We start from the raw sequence: 20752 nt of genomic DNA on the forward strand, positions 1-20752 counted from the left end.
TTCTTCTTTCATAGATAATATATATTCTAGTGTAAATGATCTATGCCCCGGAAACTCAACAGCCTTGGTTTCTTGGAACCAGTTCTAACCCAGAGTTCCATTGAGTGGTTTATGGAATAATCAGTGTACCTGCCTTAAAGTGAGTGAGTTTAGTGTTACAGGGCTTTTATCAATATTCCAGCAATATCACGGCGAGGGACACCAGAAATGGGCTTCACACATTGTACCCAAGCGGGGAATCGAACCGGGTCTTCAGCGTGACGAGCTAATGCTTTAACCACTAGGCTACCCCACCGCCCTGCCTGCCTTAAAGCTGAGATGACATACCATCAGCAAGTCTCAAACCAACATCTTAGAAGGCACCGGTGAAGGTCCGGGTTAGAATGAACCTTCAGTAACCCATGCTTGTCCTAAGAGGCGACTAACGGGATCGGGTGGTCAGGATCACTGACTTGGTTGACACACGTCATCGGTTCCCAATTGCGCAAATCGATGCTCATGCTGTTGATCACTGGATTGTCTGGTCCAGACTCGATTATATACAGACGGCAGCCATATAGCTGGAATATTGCTGAGTGCAGTGTAAAACTATACTCACTCACTCACTCTTAGAAGGCAATTACACTCATGATGCACTTGAAGGACCCACCCATCCCGAGCAGAAGCCACAGGGTTTGAAACAGAAATATGTGTACACACAGGAAATATCAAAATATGTATCACCTCCTTCAGGAGCCCTATTAGACTAAGGCTTAGTCTCTGATCAAACAAGTTAGAAAAGGCAGAGATTCAGAACCTGAGGACATCTAGACTTGCTTTATTTAGGGCTTTAGCATTGCAGAGAGGGCTTGGCAGTAGGGAAATTAATGTGGTTCATGGACTGTGAGACAGACTAGATCCCCATGATCAAAGGCACAAAGCTTGCAGATTCAAGCACATATTTCCAATGCCTTGTATCATTCCAATGTGTGTATGTTTCCCAAATGTGTTATCATCTAGGGACTGGTTGGACACATGTCTTATAGCTGAAAAAATGTTTAAAATGTCATCATGCATGCACAAACAGATGTCAGCTATCTTGTCCTGAAACACATTTTACCATCAACAACAAATAGGTAAACAAAACTGTACACAAGTGTTTATTGGTTTACCATGTCACATACAGACTGTAACATACATGTCACCCTTCTATGTCACACAGTGACAAGGATGAAATATGATTCACTAACTTCTCTTGGCAGGCATATTGGGAAATATTGTGATCGTATTAATTTTTATATTTATTCTTAAATTGTTCTTAATTGTGTGAATTCAAAAGTATTGAAACATCCAATCAATGCCATAATGTTGAACTAAATATTACAGATTCTTCATCCTTGCTGAAATAGTGAGTGATCCAGTATGGACCTTGGTGAAATAAACATCACAGACAGCCATAACAGTAACATCCACATTACTGTATGAAAAGATTGATAATCGGAAATATCATCAATAGAAGAATTATTGATGATTATTCATATGAAAATTGTGTCATCACTAAATTCTTAAGTTATAAAAAACCACACACAAGTTATGTTTTTATTTATGTGGTACTTCTAAATAATGTTCAGAATGCTGCTGTTGTTAGTAAACGATTCATAAATGTGTCACCACACACCGGTGATGTAAAATAAGCTGATATTGATTTTTTCATTTTGGCTGAAGGCTAATTCTTCCATATTTATTATTAATCGATCAATAATTTTTTAACGATTAATGATCTCTGTGACAGACAGCCAGTCTCAGTAACCTCTATAACAGATGAATTGGGAACTTATTAACTCCAATATGGGTATACTTACTGACACTTGTTCCTAGCTAGGGCTGAATGTCAGCCTCTAAACAGGTCTAGTTAAATCCCTGAGTGACCAATTCAAAAACACATCCTGCATTCGTTAGATACTTGTTAACGACCGCCTCCGTGGTGTAGTGGTTAGAGCGTCCGCCCGGAGAGCGGAAGGTCGTGGGTTCGATCCCCGACCGCGTCAAACCAAAAGACGTTAAAATATGGTACTTGTTGGTCCCTGCCTGGCGCTCGCATTAATGGGTACAACAAGGACTGGTCGGCTCAGAGTCAGTATAATGTGTCTGAGTGGGGTATTCATGCTTCACTGCGGCATGGTATCTCAGTGGGCTAGCACTATAAAACCAGCTTAAGTCTGGGCTAGGACAAGCAGCCGCACATACACATACACACGCATGCACGTCGTCATATGAGCGAAATATTCTCAAGCACGACGTAAAACCCAATTTCACCTCACCTCACCCAGATACTTGTTAACAGTAACATATACAATTCACACATATTGCCTAAAGTGATAATGGAACTAAGACTGATGTAAGTCAATGTTACAGTATATGATGCATGACAGCCCTCGCCTATGATGATATTCTGTAACAGGGCCCCTGACAATGTGTTCCAGGGTGTTCTATAAGACAATCACCAGGTATTCACAAACCAGAGTTCATGTGGTAATAAACCAGGTAACCACTGATTTCTTGGTGTTCACCAATTGTTTACTAAGTGTTTGTCAAGTGTTCTCATACTTCACCAAGTGTCACTTAGTGTAGACAGCTTGTAAGGAAAATGCCAGTATTGACACCTTAAAACTGGCCATGGATTAATGTTTGTTAGGTTTTCCTGGGTGTTCCTAAAACCACAGAGTTTTCATTTCCCGAGAAGGTCCTTTGTTTTGGCCTGCAGGAGCTCCTCAGCCTGGCTACTGTATCTCCTCATTGTCTCCAACACCTGGAATAAAGCTGTACGTCAGACACTATTCCAGGAAACTATTCAGACAATTCACACCTGGAATAAAGCTGTACAGACACTATTCCACATCCCAGACACTCTGGACATCAGACACATTCCAACACCTGGAATAGCTGTAAGGATATTAACACCTTCACACAACTCCCCAATCTTCATACACCTGCATAAAGATACTACAACTCAGCAACATCTTCTCCCCTCTACATACAACACCCACCCACACCCACTGACATTCCACCCACACAACATTTTTACTCACACACCAACATCTGCACACCCACACACCCACATCCCCACCACATCCACATAAACTAGCATCCCCAACCTAATCCACCCATCATTTTCAATCAGACCCAATATTCCGTCAAGCTCCAACCTCCAACATAAACATAACACCCCCATTACACACCAACATCTTCAGTGACACCCCAAAACCCAACCTCAACACCCCCACACCAACATCTCCAACACATACTGCAACAATCCCAACCCCAGACCAACATTCTCACCCCACAGCCCCACCCCCACATAAACGGCCCCACACCACACTACAGCTGACCCCTTGCTGCTTGGACCATCACTCACCAGGTCCTGCACGTCTCGTATAAGATCCTCAGGGTGACCTTCCTTATTGGCCTTGACCTTCTTTGCATGCTTAGCATGGATGTCTCGTAATCTGTCCTTCAACTTGTTACACAAGACCTTTGCATTCTTCGCCAAACTTTCACGATGTTCTGTTGTTACCCTGAAAAGACAAGACAGATATCACATATTTATGTGCAAATTTTCAAAATTTGATTTTCTATTTACTTTCATGAAATTAAATATAATGCAAGTAATTATGTGGCATTTGATTGGCTAACCAGGTAACTGTTGTTTTGTGGTTAAATATTTTGGTCATGCTCACTGCTGCCTCCTGATTGGCTGAAAATAGAACTGAACAAAGATACTGAAGTCATATTGTCAAATGTGCTCATTTGTATTTACATTTACACCCCTAAATTAATGCACTATTTAAGTGAATTCTTGAAACACCCAAATTTTGATTTCAGAGTCATCCCTTTCCAACTTACAAGAAGATTTTGATAATTGACAACAATCAAGGTTGCCTTATAGATTAAAATTTAACACTGATATTGAAAAATTGTACATCATATTTGTTATAGGTAACAGGGCTGTATCCTCATCTCCCCTTCTGAATCCAGAAACATCTGTCAAAATTAACTGAACTATCTCACATAAATAAATACTGACATGCAATCATAATTACCCTCAGTCATGCATGGTTTATAGGGGTCATGTGAGGAATCAAACCCAGGTGTTTGGTGTGACAGATGAACATATTACCTACTCGGCCACCACTTCCACATTGCTGGCATAATGCTGATAGATGATGAACCTTATTTCACTGACGGGAGATGACAGGTATTTTGTTTGTGTGTTTTTCTTTGTTTGTTGTTTAATGCCTCACTCAGCAATATTCCAGCTATATGTCAGCAGTCTGTAAATAGTCAAACCTGGACCACACAATCCAGTGATCAACAGCATGAGCATCAATCTATACAATTGGGATACGATGACATGTGTCAACTAAGTCAGCAAACCTGACCACCCGATCTCGTTAGTCGCCTCTTACGACAAGCATGGGTTACTGAAGACCAATTCTAACCTGAATCTTTACAAGTGTGGATTCCAGGTAACAACTGACCCCCAGAAGTATCTGCTTGTTAAGGCAACTAAATGGATCTGGGGGACAGGTTTAATTGTCAAAGTAACATGACAGCATGGATTGTTGTTCCTGGATCGTCTAGTCCAAACTTGATTATAAACAGTCAACCATTATAGATTTGGAATGTTGCTGATTGCAATGAAATAACAAACAAACACTCAGTCCCCATAGCACTAAAATACACAGCCATATACAGGGGCAGACAGACAGGAGTCAGCTTACTTTGGCAGGGGGACAATGAGGGTTGTTCCGTCTTGTGTTGGGTTCACATTCATCCCAGACTGTTCGATGGCCATCTTTACTGCTGGCAGGTGCTGCAAGGGAGAGCTAGTTGAGCACATTTCCATCCACCTTTGACAAGCTTCATAGCACAGCCAAAGGTGGAATAAAACCACCTGTGACAGTTCTGACCAGGTCATTTAAATCTTTCCTTGGATCATTTACATGAAAGACTACTTTGCTATGTTTTTTAACCTTGAGATTTTAGAAATGTCAAAACTGACGTAACACCATTCTCTTCCCACAGAGGTTACTCCTGTCATATCTTCCTACGTAACCTCTGTTCTAATACGGCCTTTCATGGTGTGAGCGTTCAAGACTAGTGATTGGAGGCAATCAGATTTAGTTGTGCAATCAGCGACGTTGTTTCAAAAGTGATCATTCGCAAGGCCTCGGTAATTTCCATATGCTTCGAAAAAACTAAACCTCTTCCCCTGCGAGATGCGCAAACGTTTCTTCTAGACAGAACCCAGTCATGTTATGGCGGATCAGTGGCGTCTCCATCGCCCTCGTTGACAACAGACAAGCTAGCCATTAAACGTCCTGTGTGTAATATCAACACAAGTCCCCGGCAGATGGGGCATATTTGTGGCCCCACATTTGCTTGTATTAGTCAAGTCGATGTAACACGTGTTCTGATTGGATAGAAAGAAGGGAGAGAATTCGTGTTGCGATCTTTTGCCGCTAGGGGATTTTACAAGAACCGGGAAATATGGCCGTATTAGAACAGAGGTTCGTAGGAAGATATGACAAGTAACCTCTGTGGGAAGAGAATGACGTAACACATGATCAACAGGGATTAGTATTGTTTGTTCCACTTCCACATTGCTGGCATAATGCTGATAGATAATTAACCTTATTTCACTTACGGGAGATGCCAGGTATTTTGTTTGTTTGTTTTTCTTTGTTTGTTGTTTAATGCACTCTCAGCAAAATTCCAGGGCCTATATTTTCGAAGCTCTCTTAGCGCAAAGATAGTCGTAAGTTAATGTTAATGTATGGCACTTACGACTATCTTAGCGCTAAGAGAGCTTCGAAAATATAGGCCCTGCTCTCTTAGCGCAAAGATAGTCGTAAGTTAATGTTAATGTATGGCACTTACGACTATCTTAGCGCTAAGGGAGCTTCGAAAATATAGGCCCTGCTCTATAGTGTCGGTCTGTAAATAATCAAGTCTGGACCAGACAATCCAATGATCAGCAGCATGAGCATCAATCTACGCATTTTGGATATGATGATATGTGTCAACGAAGTCAGCCGAGTCTGATCACCCGATCCCGTTAGTCGCCTCTTATGGCAAGAATTCTAACCCGGATATTCTGGTGAAAGGTCATAACTGGATCCAAATATGAAAAAACACCTTGTTACTCTATAACAACAAGGTTGCTGACTTACCTGAGAGGATGCAGCAAGGTTGATGATGAGCAGCTGGGGAGACTTCTGTACAATCTGACCAAGCTGCATCAGAGGGAAACGCCCATCAGTTGTCGACACCATCAAGTTGTGAAACACACCTGGCAGAAATAACAAATGTTGTATGTTCAAATCTGAATTATGTCCCTTGAACAGACAGTAAGTGTTGCCAGTGTGTTGACCAAGTATGGATGAACAATTACATGGTGTGTATACAGAGGGACATATACCTGGCAATATAGAGAGGGACATTTACTCCAGAAAATGAGGTGATATATGGTGCAACATTTACCTGGCAATACAGAGAGGGACATTTACTCCAGAAAATGAGGTGATATGTGGTGCAACATTTACCTGGCAATATAGAGCGGGGCATTTACTCCAGAAAATGAGGTGATATATGGTGCAACACTTACCTGGCAATATAGAGAGGGACATTTACTCCAGAAAATGAGGTGATATATGGAGGGACATTTACCTGGTGATGTATAGTGGGATATTTACTTGTCCATGTACAGACATTTACCTGGCAATATACACAGGGACATTTACCTGACGATATACACAGGGACATTTACCTGGCAATATACACAGGGAAATGTACCTGGTGATATACTGAGGGACATTTACCTGCATGTGATGTGCAGAAAGATATTTACTTTGTGATGTACAGCACAGGTCCTCATGTCTTTGGGAAGATTAAAGATTTTAAGAAAAAAATTATAAATTTTGAGATGATCCCCGACTCAAAATGCTTCACAGTATAATACATTATGACAAGGCCGGACACTTCGGCCTGCTTTGCCGATCGCTACGCTACCATCACATACAATCGATTAAAATTTAATGAAAACATAATTATGGATGATTGGCCTATTGATCACACACTCATGACACCTACCAATTCTTTATTATTATTTCTGCAAGTTGACTGAAACCCGATTTTGACCCTCAACTAAACGATCTTGACACAAATGGATGACGATATGCCCACACAAAAAGGGGTGTGTGGTCAAATCAAGCCCTCTGATTGGTCAATGCTTCCAAATCTGCACATTCTTTATAAATTCGCGGGATTTTTTTCCTTTCATTGACTGCTTAATGTATGAATATTTTTCGAGCAATGGCTTCTCAAAAGAAAGCATCAGTTGTAAATGTCACCTTAACAAGCATCAACCAACCAGAGGGCTTGCTTCTACCACACACCCGTTTTGTGCGGACACATCGTCATCCATTTGTGTCAAGATCGTTTAGTTGAGAGTCAAAATCGGGTTTCAATCGACTTGCAGAAACAATAATACAGAATTGGTAGGTGTCGTGAGTGGTGATCGATAGGCCAATCATCCATAATTATGTTTATAATAAGTTTTAATCGATTGTATGTGATAGTAGCGTAGCGATCGACAAAGCAGGCGGGTGGGGTACACCGAAGTGTCCGGCCTTGTCGTATTGTATTATACTGTGAAGCATTTCGAGTCGGGGGTCATCTCAAATTTTTATATTTTTCTTAAAATCTTTAAATCCTCGCAAAGACACGAGGGCCTGTGATGTACAGTGGGACATTTACCTGGTGATATACAGAGGGACATTTACCTGGGGATGTACGGAGGGACAACTGATGGATGTACTGTTGCTTGAGGTCATCGAGAGCATGCTGCATCTCTGCATCAACAGCTGTGATGTCAAGTATACCTTCCATATCCTCTGCTGTCAATGAAATCTTCCTCCCACTGCCTCCCTTCCCTTTACCTCCCCCTGAAACAAACCACATGGGTGAAACATTCCTCTTATGCACACCATTTAGCAACTGAAGGGTACAGGTAATGTGTGAACACACCACAACCAAGTGCTAGTTACCATATTAAGTGTTTAGGATTAACCATTGAGTACACAGGTACATTACAAGTGTTCGTTTCCACCATTACGAGTTTAGGGCTACATCTTGAGTGTGCAGTGTCAATCAAGCCATGGTTAGTTTATTAACTGTTTGCAACTACCCACTAGTGTTGGGAATTGGTTGAAATCTCACAATTGATGATTGCTTCATTACCAACGAACAATCATCGAAAAAAATTGGTTAGCGTCATTTTTCAGATTTTCCTATCCAGGTTGTTATTGCAGATATGTATAACATGATGCAACTTGCTATTTTAAAGTGATGACTAATATATCATGAACATAAACTTCCTGAAGTCATGACTTTTCAGTTAGTGAAGTGAGTTTTCTAAGAATTAAACACGCTTTCAGGCCCTGACAACTTCTAAGATATGTTCCATTGTCAAGTATTTTAAACACTAAAATAGTAGTTCCAAAATCATTTATGTTCGATTATGAGAAAATGTGATCGATAACTTGGTCGTTTGGTCACTGCTATCAATATTCGATTATTTCAATTAATTGGAACACCACTACTTCCCAATTCTTCACCTGCATCTCATCTGGATCACTGCCATTACCTTTGTCTTTCTTTCCCTTCTTAGCATAAGAGCGGGTCAGCAGCCATGATCCCTGGGGAGTGTGCAGGTCTGGATGCAACATACGGGGTGACTGTCTGCACATCTGCAGACAGCACTGCACTGTCTGCACCTTCACCATCCTCACCAGCCGTGGGCACAACAACACAGTGCGCACCAGGGACATCTCCCTGTCATGTACAGTCTGAAATCATTTAATGAGAAATTTAATGAGATTGTTCAACACATATTGGTCAAAGCTGATCCACAATTAATCATTGTTCTTTGTTTTAATACATGTTCATGAAGTTACAGGGGTCACGGGTGGCCCAGTCCTGGAATTTCCTGGGCAGAGTTGCATCCCCGAGGTGCATCCCCTGGGCCCATGATAATTGATGTATATCCTGGTCTGCTTAGATTATGTTTCTACATTTGACATTACCATACTTGTACTTGTGGGTTTTTAATGTGCGAGAGGTGGATCACATTGAGCATTTCTTCTGCATCAAACCGAGACACTGTGATTTAAGTGTCTTACTTCATAAAATGAATTCAAATTGACGACAACATTCATGATCAATCACAAAGTTTGTGCTGTGCATGTGACCTAGACTAATGCTTAGTCTCTGAATATATATAAGTTCAACAGTAACAAACAAGCCCATTTAAATTGAAAAGGAGCCCCAGGGAGACAAGATATTCCGACCCTGAACCTGGGGAAATCTAGACTTGCTTTATTTAGGGCTTTAGCATTGAATTAGGGAAAATAATGTGGTTCAGGGACTGTGAGACAGACTACATTGCAGGGAGGGCTGGGCAGTAGGGAAAATAATGTGGTTCAGGGACTGTGAGACAGACTACATTGCAGGGCTTGGCAGTAGGGGAAAATAATGTGGTTCAGGGACTGTGAGACAGACTACATTGCAGGGAGGCCTAGGCAGTAGGGCAAAAAATGTGGTTCAGGGACTGTGAGACAGACTACATGTGACCATGTGACAGCAACAGAACATTTTACAGGAGCTTCGTCCAATTCTTTAAAGTTTAATCTGATCTACTCCCTGTATTTCACCAGGTTCGCGTTATCCTACACCAGTCCCAGTCAGACGATAAGACACGATTTTAGCACACATGTATTTTGAGATAACATAAAAAAATTGAATTAGCATTCCGACTGTTGAAGGCAACACCAGTCGAGCCGTTGACCCTATGACCGCAACAAGATTCTGTGATTTGCGAGCATATATTCTGATAACGGTTTAGGTAAGAATTGCAATCGGGTAAACACAAACATAGAACCTACATGGCATGTTGGTAATTAAAACATTCCAATATCACTCTGCACTTACTCAGTTTAATTGAGTTCAAATGTGTTTAGGATGTCTCGTAAAATGCAAGTACACGCCGTCAAGGCGAAAAGGCCGACAACTCTGTCATCCGAATAGAAGGCATACCGCGTTTCAAATACTGCCATGTTATATGCTGTTTGAGGGGGTCAAACTGTAAGTAAAAAGCATGTTCTATAACATACATATAACATGCGTTACATTTGTAGCATTGTGTATTCATGAAAGCAAAGACCATACAATAAATAATAAATTTATTAAATGGTCTCTGATAACAGACTTTTATTTCACAATTTGACATTTACTTGCCAGCGTCGTCTCGTTTTAAGGGCCTACCCCTCCACTGTCATGTGCCTCTTTCACAATCCTCACTGTGAAGTCGAATAAACTCAGAATACATCAGGCGCATAAAAACATTTCAAAGCATTGCATTTTGTTAATAAGTCCCTGTTTTGGGGTATCATCTACAGCCTAACAAAGTTAACTTTCTTTAAAAGCCCTCCGAAAATGAGGTTAGTTAGTATGGCTATTTGGTTGAGTCACCTTTCATGGCATTATTTTGATTACGTTTTGAGGTATTATATAGAAATTTACGCCAAGACTTCAATAACAATACCATGGGTATCCTTGGTTTATCAAGACACAAACATAATCCCACTAAACGTATTACCCAGCAAAGCTACATGAAAAATATTGAGTCAGTGCGTGAGTTTAGTTTTACGCCGCACTCATACAATCCAGTGATGAACAGCATGAGCATCGATCTACGCAACTGGGATGGGACATTTTAAAATCCAGTTTTGGGTGTTACTTTTGTATATTCTGTGCATAAAATATTCACGACGGTACTAGGGATTCGTTTTAAAATTTAATGTCTACACAAAATTTGCTTTCAGAATGCCAAGTATGATTCACGGATTGGTTTTAATTTACTGCTGTTTGCCGACGATGTCTCGATTTTTACTGACTTTGACATATTTATACAGAAAAAGATTGATGTACTCAGTGAGTATTGCTCTGAACAGGATTTGTCAGATCAAGTAAGACGAAAGTTGTAGTATTCACAAAAGGCGAGGAAATATCAATAACTGAGCAATGGGACATTCTACCATGACTTCAGTAAATACTGGATTGTGATTGGTTAATTAAAGCCATTCAGAGGTATATAATCACGTTATGTACCTCTGATTTTCCAACACAATATGTATTTTTCTAAATCTTAATAACGCGGTTATGGTGGAATAGAGATAGACAAACTGTGTTGGAACATCAGAGGTATATAAAGAAATTATAACAGCTCTAATTTTTTAATTTAAAACCAAACGCGTAGCTATGCGTATACCTCTGATGAGAGAGAGAAGAGAGTAAAACAGAGAGACAGAGAGCGAGAGAGGGTGAGACAAAAAAAGAGTGAGAGAGAAAAAAAGAGAGAGGGTGGGAAAGAGAGAGAGAAGGGGAGGGAGGGACGGAGGGAATCCCCGCCAGACGTTGTTTAAGAGAGAGTTGGGTTTTAGTCAGCTTTAACATTATTCAAGCAATATTACGGCGGGGACACCAGAATTGGGCTTCACACATTGTACCCATGTGGAGAATCGAACCGAGAGAGAGTGTGAGAGGTTTAATTTACAGTTTATTAAATCAGTATACTCTAACATTAACACTACGTTATGTTCATAACATTGAAATTCATTGCCACGGACAGGTGGATGGCGTGTGGTTTACTGCCTGAATCTAGTATTGATGACAAACTTAATCGTTTCATTACACCATATGTTCAAAAACGTCTAAGCATATGTACGAGTTAACAGTATCAAATTACCTGTATACTGACACAGACAGGTGGATGGTGTGACATGCACTCTCTCGTCAGTACATGGCTGACAACTCTCACTGCTCCTTTGCACTCTCTCTCTCGTTACGTCGCCAATAAAGGACGTCTTCTCTTATCGGATCTATACATTAAACCGCCAGCTCACAAATATAAGCCTATAGCCCTGCCTTCGCCATCTCCTATGTGATGCACACAACTTTAATAAATTTTATGAACATGTTTTCGAGGATCAAGTGTTGGATACGGTGAGGGCCTATTAAGGTTCAGTTTTCATGTCACCTAAGGCAGGTCAGCATAATCTTCCACGTGCACTGCAATCCCTCGTCCCGCGAATGCCTAAAACTTAAAAGATGCTTCGCGCAGACACCTTTCGTTTGACATGACCCGGGATTGTGATGCGTAAACAAACTGGCAATTAGATTGGAAAAGTTCATCCTCTTCATCTGGCAGCTTAAAGACATTTTTCATCGTATCTGAAAAGGGGAAACTGTATATAATTTCGGGTAAACATTCCTGCTTGTTTTTGTAAAAGTGAGTGAGTTTGGTTTTACGCCGCTTTTAACAACATTGAAGCAATATCACGGTGGGTAATCGAACCCGTGTTTTGGTAAAGAGTGAGTCAGTGAGTCAGTCAGTCAGTCAGTCTGTCTCGACCCTGGCGAGTTTGATCCGTAGAGCAGAGACGTACAAACGTTCCTGCAGACTGCCTCAGAATTGGAGGGCCTTGTATGCAACTGTTCAGCCTACAAACACAGTAAGTAATCTTCCCTGTTAGCTCCACTCCTAGCTATAGGTCGGAAGGTCCCTGTCACTTTGTATTATAACCTTATATTTCCTGTACACACATCCGTCCGTGTTATTGGTTTATGTTATGACGGAAGAAAGCTCTTAGGAGCAAAGTTGTACGTGTCTACCCCATAACCGACGTGAAATAGATATTTTATATATTTTTATGGTCTGTTTTGCATCATCGAAGCATCGAGAAACTCGAAAAGAATACAAAAACTGAAATAAATAAAGATTCCATGTGCGAAAATTGATAAGACTACCAAAGTTGCACTTTTAAGGTTTTGTACATAGGGACATGATGTGGGTTTTTATTTATTGTGTTATTCTTGTTGTGTTAGATGGAATGTCTCCGCTCATAACACACGGCCATTTTGACACAATGAACCCTCTCCTTGTCCGGGAAGATGTGTACGTTGTTCTAGATAACATGTGTATCACTCAACCTTGATTATAAAACCTATCTCTGATTTTGTCTGTAGTAGAGTAGGTTCCTTCCAGAATCAGGTAGACCTCTGCTGTGACTTTGCACTGATCATTTCTAGACCTAGGTTTTGAAAAACACGTTTCGAAACCTCATATCAGGTTAAATTTCGACCATTTCATAATCGAGTCTATGATTGATGCAACTTTGTCTTGCTATCACTGATCGTAAAATATCACATTATTGAATACTTCCAATATATAGTGGCGATAACTGGTTTCGAACCCGCAACCCTTCGCTCTATATAGCTTGGCGGTTTTATCCACTAGGCTACGAAGGGTCGCTGTGAAGAATGAGATTGTTTGTGAGTATGAATTAATCATGTGTTCCTCACAAGACGGGTTCACATTTGCTACCAAAACCTCGGAGTCGTGTTTATCCTTTACGTATACAAGGAAGGCACTTACAGACATGGCTGATGTGCATTCATAGAAGTGTCTGTGTAACACTTTGTTGTGTGCTAGCGGTGTCTGTGACGGGTACCGTCGGTAAACAGGATATGCTTACCCTTTTCGCGAACACCTGGTGTCGTCACTAATGTTCAGTGATCCATTCATCATTTTCACCACCTTTTTACCTTTTATGCCCCATGGTATAGTTCGGAAAACTACATTGTGTAAGTTTAACATATTATTGTCATAATGCAATCTTGAAATAAAGATAAAACCTTCTCTATTTATATTCGGGGCCTCGGCGTGACGAGCGAACGCTTTAACCACTAGGCTACCCCACAGCCCCCAATTCTTTCAGAGCGTCGTTCACCAGACAGATAAAGTGACAGTGGTTGTGACAGGATTGTGTTTTCTAACAAGCACCATTGGTGCATTCAACGGTGTATGCCGCTATTCCCAGATGAACTTTGAAACAAATCAATAACATATACGGTAACGGTGAATAAAAGAAACATGTACAATGAATGAAGATTAAGTGAAAATATACACATTTGAACATGGAATCAAATATACCTTAACCATTTTTTATATTTTTGCATGGTTCTGTTTTATAACGCTCCACTGAATAATTGGTTTCCTTCATCAGAATGAAAAAGTGCGTTTCAAATTATGTTTTATAGTAGTTTTTAGATGGTATTTACTTTCGAATGTTTCAAAATCTCCCGCTGAAATCCGCCGATAACTTTTTGTTTGCTTTGAGTTCTGTGAAGTGTACATGAGATTTTATAGGTGTCAAGATATTGGACTGGCCACCGATTTCATTGACCTCACAATTCCCTGCAGCGACGGTGCGCGTGCAGTGATGTGCGGAGTTGTAGGTAAATACTTACAGGTAACTCTGACGTCAGACGAATAAAGAGCATATAAGGTGAGGGCACAGGTAAACTCAACTCAGCTTTCTTTGATCATGGCTCCAGCTGGCCTTCTCACCTGTGTGCTATTGGCCTGCATCCTCTCAGGTAGGTAACACGCATTCAGTATGTATCAGTGATGCCTCAGAACAAAACGTTTTAGGCACAGACGCTGAAGATTTCATACATATAGTCCGTCAACCTAACTTTTGGAGCACGGTTTTTTGCAAGTTGCGTTTAAACAACAAAAGGTATCCAACTTTTATTCACTCGGCTAATAATGATATCTGACGACCTAATTGGGTGTTGAATTGCTAACGTTTATATCCACTATAAAAGATTTTATTTAAGAAACTATCATATAAAGTTTCTGACAACGACAACATTTTCACGAGGGAGTACTGGCAAGTACTGGAATAGCTATCAACAATGTGGCAATGTGTGTGACACGTGCAGGTTGGGTAACATCGTGATTGTGTATGGACATGTGAGAAGGGACCGTATCACCAAACTATATTTCATTTCAGACAGATTTATTTAATTATTCATTTGTATTGAAAGGTGAGGTGAGGTGAAATTGGGTTTTACGTCGTGCTTGAGAATATTTCGATCATATGACGACGTGCATGCATGTGTATGTGTATGTGCGGCTGCTTGTACTAGCCCAGGCTTAAGCTGGTTTTATAGTGAAGCATGAATACCCCACTCAGACACATTATACTGACTCCGAGCCGACCAGTCCTTGTTGTACCCATTAATGCCCAGCGCCAGGCAGGGACCAACAAGTACCATATTTTAACGTCTTTTTGGTATGACGCGGTCGGGGATCGAACCCGCGACCTTCCGCTCTCTGGGCGGACGCTCTAACCACTACACCACGGAGGCGGTCGTATTGAAAGGTAAAGGCAAGTAATTAATATGATTATCAAACAAATAATATTACAAAGGCGAGAAGGTGAAGACTTGCCATATTATGAGAACACATCAATGTTCAGATTCAAATTCAGATGTGCCAGAAGCCCCGACTTGAAGGTCAGAGTCAGATTCTGAGTCCAAACCTATGATCAATGGTGTGACCATTTCTGTTTGCAAACGCTCATTTTGCCAATATAGTTCTTCTACTTGCAAAACGTGATCTGCACAATTTTGCCACAAATCTGCTGGGACGTAACAAATTTCGTCTATCACAATACGTTTTACGTGGGCTAACTTAAACGATTTGTTCTTCTGTGCAACTTGTTTTTTAAGGTGGCCCCATACCAGTTCTATCGGATTTAAGTCACAGTGATAGGGTGGGAGACGTACAACTTCATGACCATATTGTTTAAGCAGATTGTCAATTTGATAAACAGGTGGTTGTTTTTTGGTAAGAATAATCATGTACAATTCTACTTTTGTTGACCGCCTCCGTGGTGTAGTGGTTAGAGCGTCCGCCCGGAGAGCGGAAAGGTCGCGGGTTCGATCCCCGACCGCGTCATACCAAAAGAAGTTAAAATATGGTACTTGTTGGTCCCTGCCTGGCGCTCGGCATTAATGGGTACAACAAGGACTGGTCGGCTCGGAGTCAGTATAATGTGTCTGAGTGGGGTATTCATGCTTCACTGCGGCATGGTATCTCAGTGGGCTAGCACTATAAAGCCAGCTTAAGTCTGGGCTAGTACAAGCAGCCGCACATACACATACACACGCATGCACGTCGTCATATGAGCGAAACATTATCGAGAACGACGTTAAACCCAAATTCACCTCACCTCACCTCACCTCACCTCACCTCACCTCACCTCACTTTTGTTGATTTTGATGGATGTTCGATGGCATGTTTGTCAAGCCAAGCAATCATATCTCCCTTTCTGGATGCTGCGGTTGGACACTAATCCTGGTGATCAACGCAGCTGTGAGGTGCCAGTGGCACACCGCCCGTCCCTGGTATTGTCAACCCAGCCCAGTTTTGAAGGCTGTGATCAATCGTTATGGTCTCAACCGCCCCAGGACGCATTTTTTTGGACAAGGGGCGCAGAGTGCACATGTATCAGAAAGTTGTCAATGGGTAACATTTAACCAAGTATGGGAAAGGTTTATAAGTATCCAAACGTACCCAGCGAAATAAACCTGTTCAAAGTAGTCTCAGTCCATCAATCTGCCCATAATATGCCAAGATATTAAATGGGCAACATTTGTCTCAGGTTTACAGACGTTCTAAACAGTTACATTTGTCCCAGATTAACATGAAGTCCAGTGGCCTCTCAGTGGGTAACGTATGTCTCCATTATAAGGCACCATTGTCGTTCTGGTTCGTATAGTTCGTTATATTATGTTATAACGAGGACTCACTAAGATTAGAAGATGAGTTTTCCAATACCGATGGTATGACCCTATAATATGACATCTCCACTCATCAAATAGTCGGGAGAATTGCGTTATTGTCTAAGACATTGTATGGTTACAATATATGTGGTAGTTCTTTGTGTCTTTGTTTATAAGGTTATACCTGGCGGAGTAGCTAAGTGGTTATATATAGCGTTCGCCATGGTTAAAACATCCTGGTGTCCCCCACCGTGAGACTTGGGGAATAATTTTAAAGCGGCATAAAACAACCCTCACTCAATCAACACAAGCATTTCGCGGCCACCGTCATACAGCTGGACTGTCGCTCACTCGCCCGCTGTTTGTATTGGGAAGCCTAACTGATAACATTAATATGGTCATATATTATTATGTGTTGAATGTCTTTCAGGGACTCTCGATCCGAATATAATACTGACTGACTGCCTGAGTTTGGTTTTACGCCGCTTGTAGCAATATTCCAGCAACATCACAGCGGGGGACACCAGAAATGGGCTTCACACATTGTACCCATGTAGGGATTCGAACCCGGGTCTTCGGCGTGACGAGCCAACGCTTTAACCACTAGGCTACCCCACCGCCCCTCCGAATATAATAACCTACAATTCGAGATGGCTGTTGCCATTTGGAACCTCTGTGTGAACACTCAGTATTGAATACTTCCCAAACACAAGGTAGAATAAGGTCGTACTGAAATTAATCGATATTAGTATCAAATACCTATCAACGAGGCCCTGTGACAAAAGTCTGGCATCAGCTTATGTTTTGCCGTGAAATAAATCGTTCGCAAATATATGTTTCATTGTTTTGGCAAATACACCATTTAGTCACTTAATTCGTTATATTTGACAAGTACACCCCCTCTAGACCCAGTGTTTTAGTCTGTTTAAGTGTGTCAAGCACCTTCTCGTACTCTGTATGCCCAGTATTTGTATGCTGCTTTTAGCAATATTCCAGCAATATTTCGGCCGGGGACACCAGAATTGGGCTTCACACATTGTACTCATGTGGGGAATCGAACCCACATCTTAGGCGTGACGAGCGAACTCTTTAACTACTAGGCTACCCCACCGCCCCTGATATGCTGGATGCCAAAAGGGTGTACATATGTGTGTGTGTGTGCGTGCGTGCGTGTGCGTATGTGTATGTGTGGATTAGTGCGTGCAATGTTGTATTGGCACTCGCATAGCCAAGTGGTAAGGCGTTTGCTCGTCACACCGAAAACCCGGATTCGATTAACCACGTGAAAGTGAGTGAGTGAGTTTAGTTTTACGCCGCACATAGCAATATTCAAGCTATATGGTGGCGGTCTGTAAATAATCGAGTCTGGACCAGACAATCCAGTGATCAACATCATGAACATCGATCTACGCATTTGGGATACGATGACATATGTCAACCAGGTCAGCAAGCCTGACCACCCGATCCCGTTAGTCGCCTCTTACGACAAGCATGGGTTACTTAAGATCAATTCTAACCCGGACCTTCACGGGTCAACCACGGGAAACCCGCAATATAGCTGCAATATTGCTTAAGCGTCGTAAAACGATATTCACTCATTCACCGTTGTTGTCCCCATCCCATTTGCGGGCCCTCTCTTGACTTCACACGCCTAGCTGGGTGCACGTTAAATGTCACGTGTCGACGTCGACGTTATGCGTGACCCTTCCCTGCCCAGGGAAATACATTATGTACCCTAACACGAATATGTCAAACCTTTCTTTTCTGTTTTGTGACTCAAACAGTATTTCAAATATCTTCCCCTCAAACACAGTATTTATTTATTCCTAAAAAGCAGCCCTTGGATCACATGAAAGTAAACAAGTGGCATCCGTTCTCAGTTGTTTAGTAGATTCTTAGGCAATTAGGAGGGACTCGTCAGTGTGTAAATATCAGTGGGCGATGTGCCGTCTCTTGTACTGTGGTAATGCTCTTACTCTCAATAAGCTTGACGGGCTGTTTACTTTCAATGTAACTAGCCTGTACTGAGAGTTGCAGATTTATTTGTAAAATATACAACATCCGCGTTAGAGATGAGTTGGTCTCATTTATCTCCTGAACACATCTATCTGGCGAAATATGTGTGAAAACAATTAAAACAGGCCCCGATTTCTCGAAACAAACTTAACTTTTTACTCAAATTTCAAACTGAGTTTGACAATTTGAAACAGCTGAATATTAAACTCAACTTCATTTTTAAAATAGAAAAGCCCAAACAACTTATTAATCTATCCATCAAACTCAAATTGTCCAGTATGTTTGAGTTTAATATCGATTTCAGTTTATTCTGGGTAATGCATTTTCTCAAATTTGAGTAAAAACTTCGTCAAAACTCAGACTTAAGTTTGTTTAGAGAAACTGGTCACTGATAATCAGTAATGACATTAGGAGTTCGACTAAAGCGTTTCTCGATTGAGATAAGTGGTGCCCATTCAGTAAGCCGTTATTGTTTGCTAAAAATACTTCCGGTATTCCAAATAGTTTGTTAAATTGTCCCCACCGCCAAGCTATTAAACTGACAATCCAGGAACATTACACAGCGAATTTGACACCTTATTATCTCATCTAAATCAAAAAGTAATTTCACAAAGTAACAATATAACAGAAGGGTGCAATTCTATTAGTTTCTGTATGTTGGTCAAAATATTAAGGTGAGAAATTCAATATCAATGAGGACAAGAACAGGAAACAGCGTCACAGATTTCAAACATAATTGCATAATTTGTGAAACTTTCAACCTGTGTCTCACAAAGGCAGCGCCAGAGTTTAAAGGATGACTTTTTATACTGAGTAAAGGTAGAGAGAGACCTTTCCATCTGGAAATTGTGAAGTCGGTGCTAACTGTGTGTTTACCTTCCCTTTGACTTACCGGTGATCTCACAAAGTTATAGGAAGCCAGTGCACAAAACCACCTCCCACAACACCCCCACCCAATTAAATCTTCTATAAACAATTATCAAATAAAGAACAGAAGGAACTAGTCAAAAGAGCAATGCAACGTCATGTCCAATCACAAGCAAATTGTAGCGCAAATAGGGTTGCGCAACAAAGAGAAAATAACCAGTCTTCCCATATGCGAGCAAAGCGAGCAAAGCTTGGCAACGTGCTTCCCTAACTTGGATTTGAAAAATATTTTTAATATCAAAATAAAATATCGCGCTACAATTTGCCTGTTGTCCAATGTTAACAATGTGTAACTGAGAATGTATTTAGTTAAAAAGACTTGTCCCAATAATTATTAATGATTTATTACTAAAACGAAACTCAACAAAACGATGTTTAAACCACTGTGCAATCCCCTCAGTATCAGCGCTATGAATACACGTCGCACTCCAGTACCAACAGAACTATGTCCCGGTAACGAGGGGGTGCTTGTCTCTACAAATCTAAACCAAAATATACCATTAAAAAGTAGGGATCTTCCATTTTGCGAGCATACCACTAGCCACTGCCAATGCATATGAGAAAAAGTAATATATCCATACAGATGAAACAATTCCAAAGGAATGGAATAAATTGTCACATTTTCCCTTAATTTCTCTTCATCATCTGTTTCCTCCTTGGCTTCATCATTTGCATTTTATCAATCTTGTAAATCCAATATCCCCTACTTTTTTTGGCTGGTACAATAGAGAAAGGGTTTTCACACTTATGTGATATTGGTTATTGAATGTTTTCTTCAACACCTTGTTGTACCTTGTGCTATCCTGACGTGTTTGTTTGTCTGAGCCTGTTTTAACTTCACTATACCTGATGGCGGCACAACACAACATTCAGACAGTCATTCTAATGGACTGACTGACTGAGTATGGTTTTACGCCGCTTTTAGCAATATCCCAGCAATATCACGGCGGGGAACACCAGAAATGGGCTTCACACATTGTACCCATGTGGGGAATCGAACCGTCTTCGGCGTGACGAGCGAACGCTTTAACCACTAAGGTACCCCACAGCCCCCATTCCAATAGAAGCCATCCTT

The 20752-nt window shown here is 41.1% G+C and overlaps 2 protein-coding genes across 5 annotated transcripts in view; one reads left to right on the plus strand and one right to left on the minus strand.

The window, feature by feature from the left end:
- LOC124290678 overlaps positions 1-20752 on the plus strand; it is a 39636-nt gene that overhangs the window by 15173 nt on the left and 3711 nt on the right. The window contains exon 1 of one of the 2 annotated variants that reach the window (XM_046727475.1): positions 14454-14538. The exons of the other annotated variant lie outside the window; for it this stretch is intronic. Coding sequence (XP_046583431.1) covers positions 14487-14538 — 52 coding nt within the window. The 5' untranslated portion in view covers positions 14454-14486. Of the gene's footprint in view, positions 1-14453; positions 14539-20752 lie in introns of those variants that run through there. 2 annotated transcript variants of the gene reach the window in all.
- On the minus strand, positions 1123-10106 carry LOC124290677 (ribosome-recycling factor, mitochondrial-like). Of its 3 annotated transcripts, none has more exons than XR_006901999.1 (8): positions 10030-10106; positions 8687-8888; positions 7824-7985; positions 6213-6331; positions 4761-4852; positions 3395-3554; positions 2314-2788; positions 1123-1941 (listed from the first exon to the last, which is right to left on the minus strand). XR_006901999.1 is itself a non-coding variant. In XM_046727473.1 (7 exons), exons 2-7 carry the CDS (start codon positions 8868-8870, stop codon positions 2708-2710), a joined length of 798 nt encoding a protein of 265 aa, XP_046583429.1. In that variant the 5' UTR covers positions 8871-8888; positions 10030-10106; the 3' UTR covers positions 2198-2707. The 3 variants fall into 3 exon arrangements, 1 of the variants encoding a protein (XP_046583429.1); XR_006902000.1 differs by having other exon boundaries at positions 8687-8874; positions 10030-10072; XM_046727473.1 differs by lacking the exon at positions 1123-1941 and having other exon boundaries at positions 2198-2788.

The sequence above is a fragment of the Haliotis rubra genome, unplaced genomic scaffold (genome assembly GCF_003918875.1).
Source record: "Haliotis rubra isolate DU_JTF1 unplaced genomic scaffold, ASM391887v1 Scf470, whole genome shotgun sequence".
NCBI classification, from domain to species: Eukaryota; Metazoa; Mollusca; class Gastropoda; order Lepetellida; family Haliotidae; genus Haliotis; species Haliotis rubra.

Excerpts from the sequence above, each read along its gene's own strand:
- LOC124290677 (XM_046727473.1), bottom strand. The coding sequence starts at position 8,870 with ATGTCCCTGGTGCGCACTGTGTTGTTGTGCCCACGGCTGGTGAGGATG. Across the intron at positions 6,332-7,823 it reads GTCCCTCCGTACATCCCCAG|GTGTGTTTCACAACTTGATG; the intron begins GTAAATGTCCCT and ends TATTTCTGCCAG. Across the intron at positions 4,853-6,212 it reads ACCTTGCTGCATCCTCTCAG|CACCTGCCAGCAGTAAAGAT; the intron begins GTAAGTCAGCAA and ends TCTCCCTTGCAG.